The following is a 17,343-nucleotide window of genomic DNA, read 5'->3' on the forward strand; positions in this document are numbered from 1 at the left end:
TGGGTTAGTTACACATCTCACAGCAAGTTGCACATGAAGCAAATAGAAAATTCTGAAGACAACAAATGCCAATTCAGAGAGGAAAGAAAAGGATACCACCTTTTTTTGCTTAGAAATGAAGACCTTTACCCAGGTAGTAGAAGACTCAGATTAGTTTCGGCTTAGCCTGGAGGGATTTGAATTCACCTCTCCTATGTTCCAAAGACTGAAATTGCTTCCACATCTGGATGGTTGCACCTGAAGCAGAGTATGAAAGTGACAGCATAACTCTAGCCCAGTGGGACAAAGTTGAGATTTCTAACACCCATTTTGTATTTACAGACTTGTTAATAAAATACGTAAGCAGGTTTGTACCTTGGAGCAGGTAGCAGAATCCTTTTATGGTTAGTTATGAAAAGTGTCATCTGGAAAAGACAGACAGTTGATGCCATCACCAGCTGCTGAGGGGAAAAATAAGCTTAATTGTACTTAATTTGAAGCTTAATGTACTTAAATAATGTTCCCAGATGTGTGGTGAAGCACTCCTTTGTAACACTAGGTGGTCTGAGAATGACTGTTCCTTGGTTTTTGCTTTGGGAGTTAAAAAAGCAGAAAAAGAGGAAGACTGTTGTTAGAAAACTTTAGGTTTTGCAGACTGAGGAGTTCTCAGAAGCACTAAATATGTAGAAAGTTGGCAGTGAGGTATGTGGGAGTAAGAAAAACCTTTCACGTAGAAACAAGTGAGCTGGTATCCACTATTTATACTGCTGATATCACGTACTAGCACTTGGTTCTATTTATCAATAGTGTAACTGTTGGATATAACTGAGTATTATAAATTTCATATCAAATAATCCAAATAGAGTTAATTTCTAAGACTGGCATCCTATTGGCTAAAGGGTGCAGCAGTCATAGACTTCTGGTCCCATATATATGGGTGTAACGTATCTTACTTCAAACTAACATACTTGTTCCGGACGGTTTGTGTTAAAATGAGTGCTGCATTCTCCAGATGATGATGATAGTTTCTCAGTTTACCTTTTCACATTTCAAAGTCTTCATAGTCTGACACCAGTTGATATAGTCACTGTGTATTCTGAATCATGCAAAACACAGAATGCAAAAATAGCTTACAGCAGCAGCATGTAAAGCAGGGTTTTCCATATCAAGGTCAGAGAATCCCTTGTGTTTGCAAGCATGGTGGGAAGGAACTAGACAAGATTTAAACATTGCTAACATGGCATTGAAAAAGCACTTCAGCTAGAATATCCAGGAAAACATTCCAATCAATAGCGTTTCTTTTTTAATTTTTTAAACTTATTTTTCTCTTGGAGAAAATACGAGTATGTTTGTTCTATAAAATTTGCCCAGGTACAAAGCTGGGAAACTTGGTTTAATTTACTTGTCTTCAGGTTTTTTTTTAATTTCTGCTGGAAACTAAGGATTAACAGAAGTTCATATCAATATATACCACACTGATTTTAAGGGTTTTGCACAGCTGAAAGAAATAGCTAGAATATGGGTTTTGTGGAGATATTTTGTTTTGTTTTGTTCTAATTAATTTGAAATCCTGAGCAACTGATGCATATGAAGTGCCTGTTCTTGTGACTTCTTTACATATTCATCCTGCAGATATGTGGACATTTCCATGCTTTAGGAAATGCTGTGTTACATGCAGTTCATGATGGGGCTCTTCATCTTTATGGATGCCATGTTTAGCATATCTTTATCTTATCTTGTCCAGACTGATGCCATGGCATCATCAGGACTCTTCTTCAAAGATGGCAAAAAGCGCATTGATTACATCTTGGTCTACAAAAAGTCAAGTCCACAGGTAGAAAAAAGAAGCACGTTTGAGAAGAATTTGAGAGCAGAAGGGTTGATGTTAGAACGAGAGGTGAGTCTTGTAGCTTATGTGGCATAAAAAAACCCTTTATAATACTGTCATACTTTACTGAATTTATAAAAGATTCCTGACAATCTTACAAGCCTTTCCAGTCAGAATGTTCCCACCATTTGTTTAATACTATTAAATTAATAACAACAGTTGTTTGATAGTGTGTGTTTAACGTGTTTTGGGGATGCATGCTTGTACACACACACACGTACCCTCCACACAGGTGTAGTGCAGTATAGAGGGAGAACTTCCAGCTCCTCATGCTTGCAGAACAGAAGAAGCTTCAGTAACTCATGTTGTTACTTTAATGTATAACCTCTGTCTTTCAGCAGAATGCATGATACTAAATGTCTCTCTGTTTTTCAAGGGGTTAAGATTGTCGGTGTCAAGTTAGTCCATCCCTAGTAATGACAGTATTAATATAAAAATGAAGGAAAACAGAGCCAGGAAAACAGGATTTTTGCTGTTTCATTAATTACTTATAAAACAGGCATATATTTGGTCTATCCTGAAGTAAGCTCCTATACTTCATGTGTCTTTCATTCTGATTTATACTCTTCAACTCAATAAAATTACCTTACATGTTCTGTGTTAAAGCAATGAGCTTTTAACTGTTTTGAAGTCCTTGCAAGTTCTAGCTGACCATGTAGTACGTTGAATATTCATAAATAACTAATCTGACAGTGGATTAAAATTTAGTTTTAAGGCTTTTAAAAATTGTTACAGTCTAGTAGTAAAAATATCTGGTTTTATTCTGATTTCAGTAAATATCCCAATCTCAGCTGGTGTCAATTCAGAATGATTGACACTTTAGAAAAAAATGTTTTTATAAGATCATAATTCTAGATATGAAGTGTTTTTAATTGTCTTCCAGTAGTATTATTTTATCCACATCTTTTGAGAAAAATAAAATCCTAGAAGTAGTATTATTGAACTGTGATATGACTTTATGGAACTGGTAGGTAGAATTGTGAACATTTTAAATTTTATTAACCCTTCAACTAAATTTTCTTTTACCTTTATTTACCAAACCTTGCATTACTCAAGGTAATCAATCAGACTCAACCCCAGCAACATACATCTGGGAGAAGGGTGTGGAACTGAAGCGTTCATAAGAACAGATAAATACAGGAGTCTGTAATGCTGAAACCCTTGTTTTATGTACAAATAAATTAGTGATGAAAGACATTTGTGTAGAGTATTCCTTGTAAGTTTACAAAAAATCTCAATTCATATAGAGATCACATTTATAAGTTCATAGCAGATACTGCAATTACTTAACCATTCCCTGGAGTTACCATTTTGGCAGAGTGGGACCTGCAGCCTTCTCTCAGCTGTTCTTATGTCTCTAGCAGCTGAGCACTCTTCTCCTTAAATGGGAGACAAACAGAATGATCTCCAAAGTGCTCATCTAAGATGATTTTGAGGGGATTTAAAATTGATTGATTTATTCCATGTCAAAAAATGCTGCATAAAGCCTTTCTCTACTTCTGTTGTGTTTATGAGCAAAGATCTATCCTACAGATTCCTTTTGACAGCTACTAGTTTACCCATATGACAGTGTTTGGGAGAAAAAAAAGTTATTAATTTTCCTTTGTCTAGCTGAGAGCACTTACAGTGTTTTCAGACTTTAATGACCACTTCAGGCCTAAAAGCAGAATTTGACCCTGAAGAATGCTTTAGAAAGGTGAATGCCATAGAGGTTTGAATTATTAATATGTATTTGTTTGTTACCGCTCTTTACAGCCAGCTGTTACAAACAGTGATATCATGTTTGTTAAAATTCACTGTCCATGGGAGACATTGTGCAAATACGCAGAAAGAATGAACATCAGGATGCCTTTCAGGTATTGTGGAAACTATTTTAAGAAACTCGTAATTTAGTGCTTAATGTTAAAAGTTCATTACTTACCTTAAACGCTAAAATGCAGTCTTTGCTGCATTGTGGCCAGACAAGCTTATATTTAATTTAGTGAGGTGATGGGGGAGAGAGGAGAGGAGAAACAAATAATAGGCACCGTTCTTTTCACATTTACCTCTGGTACTTGTTTGCAAACTTACCTTCCCAGTCAAATCGAGCATGTGTCTTTAGAAAATACTGTTAGTAGTTCACACATTGTTTTGGATGTCCTTGGCAGAGTTTCAGATATTCTCCATCTGAGCTCAAGTTTTCTCCATGATTTTCTTACCCAAAGGCAAGTGAAATTACAGAAATAGTTGGTGTCTTCTGTGTCTCCAACACATATTGGCGTACTTGGAATAAAACGAGATACCTTTATTTCTTGGTCCTCTAGCTTTCCTTTGGCAGAATAATGAACTGAACTGAGTTCCTTGTCTATGTGCTAAACAAATTCTATCATATGTTTTTGCAATAAATATTTGTTATTTATTTGTAGGACAAGTTAATATCTCCTGCAATAATACAGAAGTTTTTAAAGGAGAAAATGTCCCTTTTCAGATTGATTAATAATGTTCTTTCAGAGAGAGAAGAGCATGTAGCATGCTGTAAACCTCACCAGGAGTTAAAGTGGTAACTAGATGCCAAAGCTGTGTGACTCACGGAAAATACCCTTACAGCACTCCTTTCTCACTTGAATTGCCAAGTGCTCTATCTTTCATGTCCCTGTTGATTTCAGCTGTCGCAATGTGACTCTCTTGCATTGGTCCTAAGCCAGAAACAGTCATCGTGAAGCATCCTTCACTCAAAACTTGCTTCAAATACCTAGTTCTATACTGAGTTTCCACGTCGTCCCATTAAGCCTTCAAAGTCCTTTCCATAAAAAAGTGGTTTCTGTAACAGTCATCTTCCATATGTTTGAGAATATTATTATAGTGCCATTTGAGCTTCTCTAGTTTGAATAATACTTGTCAACATTTTAAATACAGAACTGTTTGCATATGTGTGTACACACACATAAACAATCTAAATTCCAATTAAAAAATAGTTATTTCTTGCTTTTGATACTCGAAGTCACAAAATTATGTTAAGATTTAGCAATGGTTTGAATTCTTCATCATTTTAGTAACTTCACAGATCAGTAGTGCTCTTCAGAAAAAAAAAGGGCTGACTTTTGCAATGCTACTTTATTTGGAAGGCATTCCAAGTCATGTTTGTTTATTGTATTATTAACTGACATGTAAATATATTCTCTTTTTTTTTTTTTTTTTTCCAAAGTGTCTGATCCATGTTGTTTCTGGACTGTTGCTTTAGCTTCCTTTTATCCCACTCAGTTCAGTACACCAAAAGTAGATAAAATGCTAAATTTTGCTGCTTCACCTTGTTGGCAGTTTTGCTGTAGAGTGGAACACATTTGTCTGGTAAGAAAAATGCCCACTGTCCACCTCTACCTCCGTAGTAGAACTGTGAGAAATAGTAAATTGATCACCATTTCTTTTCTCTTTAAAAAGATTTTAATAGGAATTTAAATGAAATTGCAATCTAAAACTTGTGTGAATATTTCAAACAGGCTATTTCTTTCATTTCCGTACTTTTTAAAAAATAAAAGTGAACACAGTTTTATTGTGAACACAAAGTGGACGTAGCAGAATAGAACAAAGGTCTGTCTCACTCTGCCAGCAGCCTGTCTAAAGTGTCCAATACAGAAGCAGAGCAAATCTAGAGCAGTGTTTTGTGATGCCTTCTCCCTTTCCAGAAGTCTGTGGTTTAGAGACTTTCTGAGGCAGAGTTCATGTCTTCATCTTTGTTTATTAGCCCCTGATGGCTTTTCATGGATGCAAAAATAGCCAGCTACACTTCCATAACAACATCCTGTAACCACCCTTTTTTGTAATTTAATTACATGTTCTGTCAAAAGCACTTTTGCTTTAAGTCTTGAGCTTGCTTATTTAAATCGAACTTTTCTTAACTGGATGGCATATATTGTTTTCCTGAGGTAACTATTTTCGCCATTCAATGGACAGAGGAAGCTCAAATCACACAGTTCTCCCAGAACTACAGTGAACTGGAGTAGTTCCCTCCCAAGAAGTTTTAGGTAGTCCTTAGGTAGTTTTAGGTAGTCCTGTGAGGAGCAGGGAGTTGGACTCGATGATCCTTTTGGGTCCCTTCCAACTTGAGACATTCTATGATTCTAAGAACAGATTATTTCTCTTAGCCTTTATCTGATTTATCAGTGGCTTCTGACGGTCCATTTTTAATACATAATCGGAGAGCTAACCTTCCCTGCAGTACTTCCATGCAGTACACCCTTGTCCTCTTGCACAGTGTTGCAAGATTTTGGCTTTTGGTTATGGTCACTAAAATATACCATAAGTCGGTATCATATATGAACAATACATGAAGGATTAAACTCATACTTTTTAGGTTCATTTTGCTCAATCCAGGAATCTAAACAAAATCAACAGAATTATTACAGAGGTTAAGAAGTATTTCTCTCTGTTGCTGAAAAGTAAAAAAGCTTTTTTCTGACCCAAGGGACCACCTAGCATCCCAGAACTGTTTTAGCATGGCATTATACCTAAATGTGTTGGCAGATATATAGTATACGTCTTATATGTAATATAGATGGAATCTCAGTGTTTCAATTACAATAGGAAATTTTCCTAACATTTCAAAAGACTAGTCTGTGGTAATCACTGTTGTCTTGTGTATGGTTTCAAACAGGATTTATGTTAGCACCAAGGTTAGATCATGACTGAATTATACTTTTTTTAACAATTTATGGATATTTTTGTTAAGTATATGATCTGCCAGTAGAAATGAAACTCTACTATGTATATCTTGAACTCAGACAAAAGTTTAGTTTTATCTGTGTCTACAGGTATCTCTTGTGACACAATTATTATTGTGTGTAGTGAATAAATTAGTTGTATCTGTAGCTTAGCTAGACTCCATCTGTGCAAAACAGCTAAGGGCAATTAAAGGGAATGAAGGAAGGGTTTTGTTAAAAAATGTAATGTCTGAAAATCTTTTAATAACTCTTCATTGCTTCATTTACAATTCTGCCTAGTAGTACTAATTGTCAGGCTGCCAACAGCCTGCAGATTGGTAGATACATAGTTTTCCAATGGCCACATATTTTCCAGGCAACATTTCCTTCTCACTCCTTTTAATGTATTCATTTCGTTGTTACTTTAATGTAGGTAATGTACTTTAATCAATCTCAAATACTGCCCAGATGGCAGTTGTAGATCTTGTTAACTGTGTATGGTTCTAGGCTAAGAAGTGATGGAGGAGTATCCAGAGTGAAAGTACCATTTTTGTGTGTGTTAGAATGGGAGGAGGGGGGGATAAAATATCAACTGAAAAGAATGTTAAACTTTTATAATAATGTATCCAAATAAGCTTGTTTTAATTCCTCCTAAAAAAAAAAAACAACCTTGCAGAGTAGAAAGGATTTAGGCAAATTTTAAGTAGAAGATGAACTAAGCGAGGAGCAAAGCCCCTGCTGCTGAACTTCACTGTCCCCAGATGAGTGCCATGGTAAAGATACGGATACCCCGAGGAACCTGCAAGATCGAGGCCTTTGTGTGGTTGAAATGTGACATGAAATGATAGGAGGAGGCCAGAAAAAAACCTGAAAACCTGAAACTAGATGTGCAAAATATTACATTGCAGCAAATATGTCTCTATATGGTTTCAAAACAACTGTTCTCAGGAGACTTTACTGGGAATTTCTGGTCTTGTTTCTCTAACTGTCAATGAGCAGTGAAGGGTGGAGAGAAAAGAACTGCTAACGTAAAAGTTGTTTGTTGCAGTTAGTACTCTTAGATTTTTAGGGCCGTGTATTGTTCTTCAGTTGGATGCAAAATGTCAAGGGAAGGTGATGGTATACCACTTCAGGGAATCAAGATAGTATCTAATGGTGTGAAGTGCTTACGGTATTGAATGCATAGAGTGCATAAAGCATTTAATAGCATGGAAGCACTGGTGATTCTTCTATAATGAGTTTTATGAAATAAAAGCTAAGCAAGATCATGTGAAATGAATACTAGCATGACACCATTGAACCCTGTCTGATGGGTGTCTTATGAATTAATTATTGATTAGCTATTATTGTCATTAGCTACAAATCTAAGATTTAATTTGGACTCGGGAACAAATTTCAAACTTGAAAATATGTGAAGTTACAGCATTTTAATGCCTTATTCTATTTCAGTTGTCTTTTTTAAGTGTTTTTCACCTTTCTGCCTATGAAAATGCATGTTTTAAAATGTTCAGTGTTCTTTTATAATGTGTATGTCCTTTTCAACTGTCTCCTACTTGATTATTCTCAGCTGATTTTTGCTGTTCTTTCAGGAAAAAATGTTATTACACTGACTGGAGGAGCAAAACCATGGGCAGGTTGGTGGGTGATGTGTAGCTTCTAATTTTGTCAGATAGTCACCCTGCTAAAGAAAATCCATTCGCAGTTGTAAATTTATCCAGGAAACTTGGAAAATTAGATTATTTTCCTGAAAACTCAAAATATGCTAGCTCAAAGCGTTAAAATATTCATCTGTAACAAGATGCAGTACTTTAAAGCTTTGCCGGTGCTCATTTTAGAAATGCAAAAATGTTTATGCCAGGAAAAAAAAAAATGGCCTTATCCTGGCAGCAAAGATTTAGTACTGGAGCTGTCTCTACAGTTATGTCTGCTGTTACCAAGGCATATTTCTTTAGCATGAAAGATACTTTTGAGTGTATGTCTCAGATTCCGGTAGTCAGCTATTTCCCTAGACATGCAAACGTAACTTCTCTCATGTGTGTCCTGGTGATCAGGACTAAATCAATGCCACACACTGAAGGCTGTTTTGAATTTTTATTTAATAGCTGACAGAATAACTTGTACGCTGCAGTGAAAGCTGTTTAACTCTCTGGGAGGCAGACACATGCAAACCTCACCTGCGGCTGCTGCTGCTGTTGCTGCTTCTGTCAGCCAGGAGAAGGGTACAAAAGGCCACAGCAGTGGGCGAAAGGAGCTGGGGAGCGAGAACGGGGCACACTGTGAGCTGTAATCGCTCCCCATTGCTCTAGTCAGACATAATGATGTCTTGTAAATCCTAATTACCTATGGAAAAGATATGAAAATTTTTACATGAGGGAAATCTCCTGAAAGAATTTTCTATCACGGGTTTTCTTGAGATGGATCTTGAGATGAGATTACATTTGATTTAGGTTCTCCTGTTGTTCCTTTAGATGATGAAGAGCTCTCATTATTTCTCAGGAACAATTTAAGTAGTCTCATGATACCAGTTTGCAAGATGATCAGCTAACAAAAATAGAGAAAGCACTGTTGAACGGTAAAGTGAGAAAACTTTAAGCATATAAGCAGATAAAATATATTGAAATAAAACAATCTATAACATAAATTTACAGCTGCATTTTTTCCTCTTCCCAGTCATTCACATGCTTGCTCCATTTTAGTGTGCATTATGAAAAATGTAAGTGATGTGCTTTGTAATGTAAAGGCAAAATCAACAAGCTTTACTGCAAAATTGCCTCATTTCATCTGTAATCCATCTGGTGAGTCCTAGATATTAATTTATTTTCCTTATTTAGAAGGACAGATGCAACTGAAGTTGCACAGTACCTGTGAACCAAGTAATAAACACTTTTCGTGCCAGATTGATTTTTCATTTGAGACAAATGCTTTTACCTGTGATTTACTTTGTGAGAATTTGGGGATGAATATTCTTCTGAATATTTTTTCTGGCACTTTATATAATCCAGTGCACAAAGGAATAGTGTGAAAAAAATAAATAAAAAAAAAAGCTACATCTAAAAATTAAAGCTAACTCTAAAATTGCTGACATACACATCTCATCATTTTAACTTCTACTACTGTCATTGTTTCTTTGCATCTTACAACTTTTCAAACTTAACTGCTTCTCTGTAATTTATCAGATCTCTCATTAATATTTCTCAGTTATTAAGTGGAGTTTACAAGAGCTACGATGAAGAACTATATTAAAATTCTTGTATATCAAAGGTAAAATTTTAAGGCTATAGCGTTTCTACAATTTAAAGAATATGAGGTAACACTAGTATATTAGACCCTGCTGTGATATGTACACTTCTCTGAATTTATTGACATGGTTATATGGTAGACGTATATATCTATAAATGTCCTTTAAAAAGTCTACAAAAGATTATCAGGAACATGAATGAAAGGACAGAAGAGAAATGTAATGCTTACTGGTGTACTACCTTTCTTATATGTGATATCTGTGTGGTATCTCTCTATTTCTTTATTTACGTACCTTTAAAAAACCCCTTAACATTGTACTTAATCCTATAAAGCTCAAATTCTATTCATAGGGCCACACTATAGAAATAATTTTGTCATACTGCTTAAAAGCAATATTTGGAAAGCCTTCAACAAATCTTTTCAAAGGAAAGGAAGTTGCTAGAAGTGCGATATGCAAGTGAATAATGTCGGTATCAGAAATTGTCTGAACTCTCAGATGTAAGACTGAATAATCCAATGAAGCAGTCTTTTATCTGCTGTATCAAACACACCGATTTCATGCTGGTTAAGAATGACATTGAGGAAAAGAGAATTAAAAGATAGTTGCCTTAGTATGCAGCTTCACTCTGCCCACTGAAATGTTGAAATAAATTTATACTTCTAAGGATAGAGAACCAAAAATTACTTTGTTTAGCAACTGAGCTGCAATAAGTTTGCTTTGCAAAAGGACTTTTAAAACCTTTTGGATTTCAATCTGCACACTGAAGTGAAATTGTTAATTCCATTGAACGAATATCGTATCATTTTTTTCCTTTTTTGGTGATGATTGTATCCGTATGTTGAATCTGTCAACCGTAACATGTTTCCCATTACAAAACATGGAAACATACCACACCGATGTCATTTGGTGGCATACGGTTGACAATTCCGGCCAGTCTTGAGAGGCACAAACATCAAGCAAACTACCGGGTGGTGATTGCTGTCAAAAATACCTCACATGACCAGTGGCAGTTGCTTAATTCTGGTATCTCGTTCCCTGAATCTGATCAGATAATTCCAAACGCACCTATACTGTGTTTCTTTGCATTGCAGTCTGCTGAGTAAATGTAATCTGCAAGGATTTTTGGACTAACTAGTTCTGCAAAAAAGAACAACCAACCAAATAAAATGGAACAGTACAGATGAGCATGGAAGTTGCGCAAAGCTGAAATTACAGGCATTTTCATAAAATATTAGATTTTATATCTAAGAATAAAATGTATATACGTTTCAGAATAATATCCCATAGTCCAAGGTGCATAAAGTTACATTGGTGCCAGCTGGAGTGGTTTCAATAAGAGCGTACCTGAAGTAGCAGCCCATATCTTTGCAGCACTGTTCCACTGGGACATTTTTGATCTCATTGCATGAGCTCCTGACTTCATGAGTGACTTCACCCAGACCAGCTCTGTCTGCTTTTACTCTTATTAAATAGACTGCATTGAATAGATTAAGTCAGGAATTTGTTTAAACTGCTACTTTTGACCTAGAAAGCCACTCTTGAGTAAAAATGCTAATACTTAGTCCTGTGATTTGGGCAAAAATTTGTCTTAAATTTGTTATCGCTTTGAATGAAAGCTCCATGAAACTTCAGTTTCTTCTTCAACTGTAAAATAATGTAAGCCAAGAAAAGAGGTCTCTCTTGCTGGATTATTTTTGTACAGGGGGAGACTTCAACTTTTCCCTTCAAATATTCTATGCTATCTGAAGGCACTAAGTTTTGGAGTGATCAACCATAAGTGATGTAATGAGAAAGCAATCACACCTTAGATAAAAAGCCTTTTTGCCTCAGAAAAGAAGTTGCAAATGTAATGTGGACATAATTTTTAATTTATTCCAATGCTGTTCTTCATTAGTTTGCATGTTAAAAGGAGCAGACATGAATTTTGAATGAACTAATTTCTTTAAGATAATAATTATATACTAGTTTTTTAGATTTTTGAAGGGGGGAAAATGATCAAGACTTTTCACGTAACCAATTTTAAAAGAATTTCATAATAATCTGAAATCAGATGTATTGTTTTTCTGTTTTTCCTGATGCATCTGCATATTTTCCTCATTAAAGAAAAGCTTGGGTTTTGACTCTTAAAAAAAAATCAGCATGTGTACAACAGAAAAAAGATGAAGAAAATAAAGTGAAAACTGTACTTGTATACATACTGTACTCTGTACCGAGAGAACTTCCACTGGAACCAATAAAGATAATCAACTCAGTAAGGTATTATTTGAGTAAAGGAGACACTTAAGGGATGCACCTGCCTGGGAACTGTATTCTGTGTTTCAACTTTATGAACACAGTTATGTTCTTTGGCTCATAATGCTTAGTGTCAAATAGAACGATGTCCCTCAAGTGCAGTACCAGTTATATACAGAGTGTGCGCCAATACCTTGGCAATGTATAGCAAGAAGAAAATTTTGAGAATTTTAAATGTAAATGTAAAATTCTGATCCCACATTTGGCTTAGATTTCTGTCTGACACTATGTCAAATAGGGGTAGAACTTTTTTTGCTGATGTTGATAATAAGAGGTACACTTTCACAAAGGTCGCTTTGCTGCCTGAGAGCAACTGACTGTGTCATCACTTATTACTCTTAATTATGAAGTGGGTAGCTGTGCTTCTGCTTATCACAGGCAATTAAGTATTCACCTCAGATAAAAAAATCTGATACTTAGCCTTACACTTTTTGTGGATATGAGATATATATGCTTTATATATCATGCATATATATTCATTGAGTAAGGCCCAAATCCCACTGAAAAAAATATTATTTAGGGAATGTTTTTCTAAAATTTAGACTTTTTCTGGATCTCTGATATGCTTATAGTGTCATAGCACTCGTTTAATATGAGACCTACTCCTTAAATACCCATATTTCATTGCAGTTGAATGTGAAAAAAATACAGGTCAGCAAGGAGTGCAAAATTGAAGTGATAAGGAGGTGACTTCTAGGATTTGCTTAAAAATTGCCCTTTATGTTACCAATATATAATCTAATTGGGGATACAAAAATTATGTTCTGTTGGTGTTTTATAATGTCAATTTTTAGGAAACTGTAGGAAGCCATACCTAGGTTTTCTTGTCTAAATACTGTATAACCATAGCTGTATAATGTATCCTTTATTTGATGTTTAGATATACTGTTTTGTAAGGCAATATCAGCCCTTGGATTTTGAGGAAAATTTTGTAGGGGAAGGCTTTCTTGGAATCAGAAAACCATAAAAATTTGATCCTGAGCAGTCTTGTATTTGCTTTCAAATTTTGTGAATTTTAGTGTCTGAGTTGCCAGGCAAGAAAGGGAGGAGGAGTTACACTTGCCTTGTCCAGTGAGGCTAGAGAAGGTCATTAGGTATGTTCTTGAGTAAAGCATAAGCATCCACAGTTCTGACAGATGAACTACCTTGGAAAATTATTTTCCCCAGACTCAATACTGCAGTCCTATCTCAAACCATAATCCCACTAATTTTAGAATGAGTTGTGCTTGAGTAAAGTGTGCAAGATAGATCACAAATAAATGCTGTTAATTTTGCTCTTTAACTCCTTGTTTTCTTTTAGTTACTTAATGTGGAAATTTCCTGCTTTCATTTCTAGTATGATGTCACTAAATATGCGATGTTGGAGATAGAAATAACAAGCAGGTGAGAGTGTGTAAATCTGATTTCTTATTGTCTCAGTTTGCAGAGGAATATGAGAGAGCTGAAAAGCTGGTTGCCCAGAAATCCAATGAAGCTTGATAAGGAGGCCCTACCTGATCTGGAAGAAACAGATTGCTACACAGCACCCTTTAGCCGTGCACGCATACACCAGTAAGTGCTGGAACTGGAAAGGCAGTGCCAGAGACCACAAGGATTTTTTATTTTCTCACTTCTTCTAAGCAAGTGCCATAGAGGCAGCCGTTAGCAGATGGTCACGGGCGAATACCCAGTATCATATCTGATATTTTCTGTGGGTTTTCTCTTAAAGCCAAAATCTACTGTCTGTTACTTGCTGTTTGATGGTCACTCAGTAGCACAGGCAGAAATTTGACTGAAAAATGAACACTGCTTTTCTGGTTTAGAAGTTTTTCTTTCCATTACATTACAAAATGCAAATACTTGCTCAAGTTTGCTTTGCTTAATTACATATTTTACTTAAGCAGAACCTGAGACAGCTGTTGAAATTGGGAAAACTTGGAGGCAAGCTAAAACCAGTGATGACTGACTTTCTTATCAGATCTGCATTTTAAAAATGTTTTTTTTCTCTGAAGTATAAATACGTATACAACAAATAAAAACTGTATGTGTTCAAATCAACATGTTGATGGTGATGTAGTTAAACAGTGCCATAAATTTTTTCAGGACCCAAAAAGTTAGATTTTAAAATTCTGGCTGTTTCTTCATTTTTAAAGTATTTTGTGATAATTCTTTTAGGAGAGAAAACTTCATTTAAAGTAGAATTATAAATTAGGCTAAATAGGAATTTTTTCTTCTCAGTAAAGAAGCTGTATGCTAGTGGACTGACTTTACCCTGGAAAGACAGAGTAGTTGCATTATGATCTCAATTTTTTTTCAGTAATTGACTATATTGCATTGGATCAATCACCTGTTTTTAGTGTTATTTCTCAACCAGATCGGCTGATGTTATCAACTGTAATAGTGTCACTTTTGGCACAGCTGAGTAGGCAAAAGCTCCTGCATGTCAGATTTCTGGCATCCAGAATCCAGAGCCATCTGGGAAAGGATGCTTTATTTGGCTCCATCCTAGGATTCTCTAAGGGAAAGTGATTGTGGAGCTGCTACTCAAGTGTCCAGTGCATGGAGAATTTGGGGTTTTTTTTCTAAATAGTAGTTCTGGTAGTTCTATGACACAGACATCTGCCAACTCATAAGTAACTTCAATTTGAGAACAACCACTGCTTCTGAAGATCTTTTTTTAATTAATTATATCCAGAACAGAAATTACCTAGATAGTAGGATATTTTAGAATTTAGTTTTAGTTGCTCTGTTTTCCTAACAATAATCTGCAATGATGATAAATTTATTGGACCTGAGAAGATGCTCGAGGGATGTAAAATCTTACATCTTGTGCAGTAACCAAGGAGGGTAAAGATCCAATAAATCACTGTAAGAAGAAAACACTTGAGCAGCTATGTTTCAACACCCGTGCATTGTTTTGAATATTAAAAGACGTTCATTATTTTAATAGTTTTACAATAAACAACAAAGACAGCTTCTTCAGCAATTCCACAAGAAGTAGAATTGTGCATCACATGCTACAGAGAACTAAGTATGAAGATGGAAAATCCAAAATGGGTGAGAATGCTGTATTTTTTTCCTAACCTGAAGGTATAAAAATTTTATATCTTTACTTGCCTGAAAAATTATCATTTGAGTAAACTCAATTAATTTTGCCATTCCTTGAAATCTTTTTATTCGCTCAGTAACACAGTTTAAGGAATGTCACATCAATTATTTTCTTAAATAACTCAGTGAAAATTGGCAATATTTTTCACCTAATTACTCATTCCTTGAGTAATTCCATTGGAGAGATTATGATAACTTTACGTTATCGAGAGCCACAATAAAGATAACATATACCTCAGAAAACTGTCAAGTGCTTTCAAGGACTGGTCCTAGTAGTTCTGCTACTACCCAGCAGTTCCAGTCCAGCAGAATCAATGTGAGCTACACTTAACTTACTTGAGGTCTCCGTACAGCTCAGAGACAGTTGACCTGAAGACCAAATTCAGTTTGTATCAACACTCCTATTATAGTATTATTTTTCAGAAGGTCTAACTATTCATTTTCCTTTGCAATGAACAGAGGATGCATGTATGATTTCCTCTTTTCTTTGCAGGATTTAAATTAAGAATTAAATTATATATAGAGACGTATTAAAACCTTATACTTATGAAGATGATAGAAATTACAGAAAGTTGTTGCTTGAGTTTCTGAAGAAAAGCAGTAGTAAGAAAAACAGAAAACAAAGGTTCAAATCTAATGCCTTTGAAGTTGATGATGGCAAATTTCATTACAAGATTAGTTTAGCATAATTTGTACATTTGAATGGACAAATCTGAAGTCCATCATAAGTACTTATTTCTTGGGGAAACTGTTGGCTACGGGTGTGCTCTTACAGGCTACTGAATCTTTTTATTATAATTATTAATGGTTATTTATTATTTCTTTTTTATAATGTGCTTTGATAGTACAACAAATCTGGTTTTAGGAAGACTCTAGGAACTGATCCAAAATGCTGTAGCCAGTATTGTGCAGAGCACAGTGCAAAGCACAGTCCTTCAGCTGGCTTATATTTAAAAATAACAACAGGTTAGCTTTTAATGCTGCAGGGGTTTTGCTGCCTCAAGGATTGTCTGTCCATACCACTCTGTGTATGTCAGATCGTCTGGTCACCCATAAAATCTGTATCATATGCTCTGATGAATACAACATGAATGTAACTGTCTTCTCACACTTGGTCTGGCACGAGCACCTGACCCTGAGAGAAAAGTTGCAGACTGTGGTGCTCAGAAAGTTGCTGTAGTTTGACAGAGCCAGAAATCTTGAGGGATCAGCAAGACCTGCACAAACAGTTGGTGGGATTATTGATTATTGTCATGTTTAGCAGCATCCTGAGCATCTAATCTTAAGTTACATTCTCAATATGTAACTTGAAAATTCACACTGCTTGAAATTAAATGTGTATAAAAAATTGATATCAGAACTACCGCTTTTTTTCTTTTTAGGTATTAATAGATTACTAAATAATGGAACATATGAAGCAGCATTTCCACCACATGAGGTAACCTGGTTAATTTTGTATTTGTATTTATATTTAGATTAAACCTTGCACTAATGTTTTGAGATCCTACTTTATTTTTAATTTTGTCCTGCAAACTTTTAATTTCACTATGTAATCTGTGGAGACTTTTTTATTTATAGCTCTTACTTTAACATTGGCTTTTAAAATTTTTCTTACATAATGTATTATAATAACTTCCTGGAGCATTTTCTTGCTGAACTAGAATATTATAATTCTTTTTTTATTTTTGTGATCCGGGCATTGCCTGTGGAGTTCTTAATGAGAATATCAGTTGTTCCAAGTTGTTCCGATTAGTTGTATTAAATTATTTTTGCCTGCCACCTACAAAATGTTCTGTTTTTCTAATAGCTTGTGTACTTGGTCACAGTTAGGGAGACTGGTTAATTATTTCCCATTTAGTCTTTTCTGAATAGTTCTGGATAACTTCTACTTGACAGTATCTTTTTCAGTAGGTTAAAGTCTACTGAAGACTGTAAACCTGTGAACTAAATTAAAAACTTGTGTTTGACTTCAGAGGGGTTTCAGACAATCTTTGTGTGTTGAAAAGAAAGAAGCAAGGCACACATCCTCAGTCATTTTAAATGCCATTCAGTAGCATGGTAATTGCAGGTGTGAACTCTGTGGTTGCTTGGGCTGAATATTGTGACATGGTCTCGTGTTTCAGAGGACTGACCTGTGCTTTACAAATTGCTGAGAGTGATTTTTTTATATGGTATTAATA

At 35.3% G+C, this 17,343-nt stretch overlaps 1 protein-coding gene across 1 annotated transcript in view; it reads left to right on the forward strand.

The window, feature by feature from the left end:
* The window catches only part of ANO3 (anoctamin 3), a 215,536-nt gene that overhangs the window by 152,300 nt on the left and 45,893 nt on the right, over positions 1-17,343 (forward strand). The window contains exons 5-10 of the mRNA XM_050898227.1: positions 1,724-1,876; positions 3,623-3,723; positions 8,133-8,177; positions 13,496-13,627; positions 15,006-15,112; positions 16,546-16,601. Of these exons, the coding sequence (XP_050754184.1) occupies positions 1,724-1,876; positions 3,623-3,723; positions 8,133-8,177; positions 13,496-13,627; positions 15,006-15,112; positions 16,546-16,601 (594 nt within the window). The remainder of the gene's footprint in view (positions 1-1,723; positions 1,877-3,622; positions 3,724-8,132; positions 8,178-13,495; positions 13,628-15,005; positions 15,113-16,545; positions 16,602-17,343) is intronic.

Source organism: Gymnogyps californianus, chromosome 5 (genome assembly GCF_018139145.2).
Source record: "Gymnogyps californianus isolate 813 chromosome 5, ASM1813914v2, whole genome shotgun sequence".
Taxonomy (NCBI): Eukaryota; Metazoa; Chordata; class Aves; order Accipitriformes; family Cathartidae; genus Gymnogyps; species Gymnogyps californianus.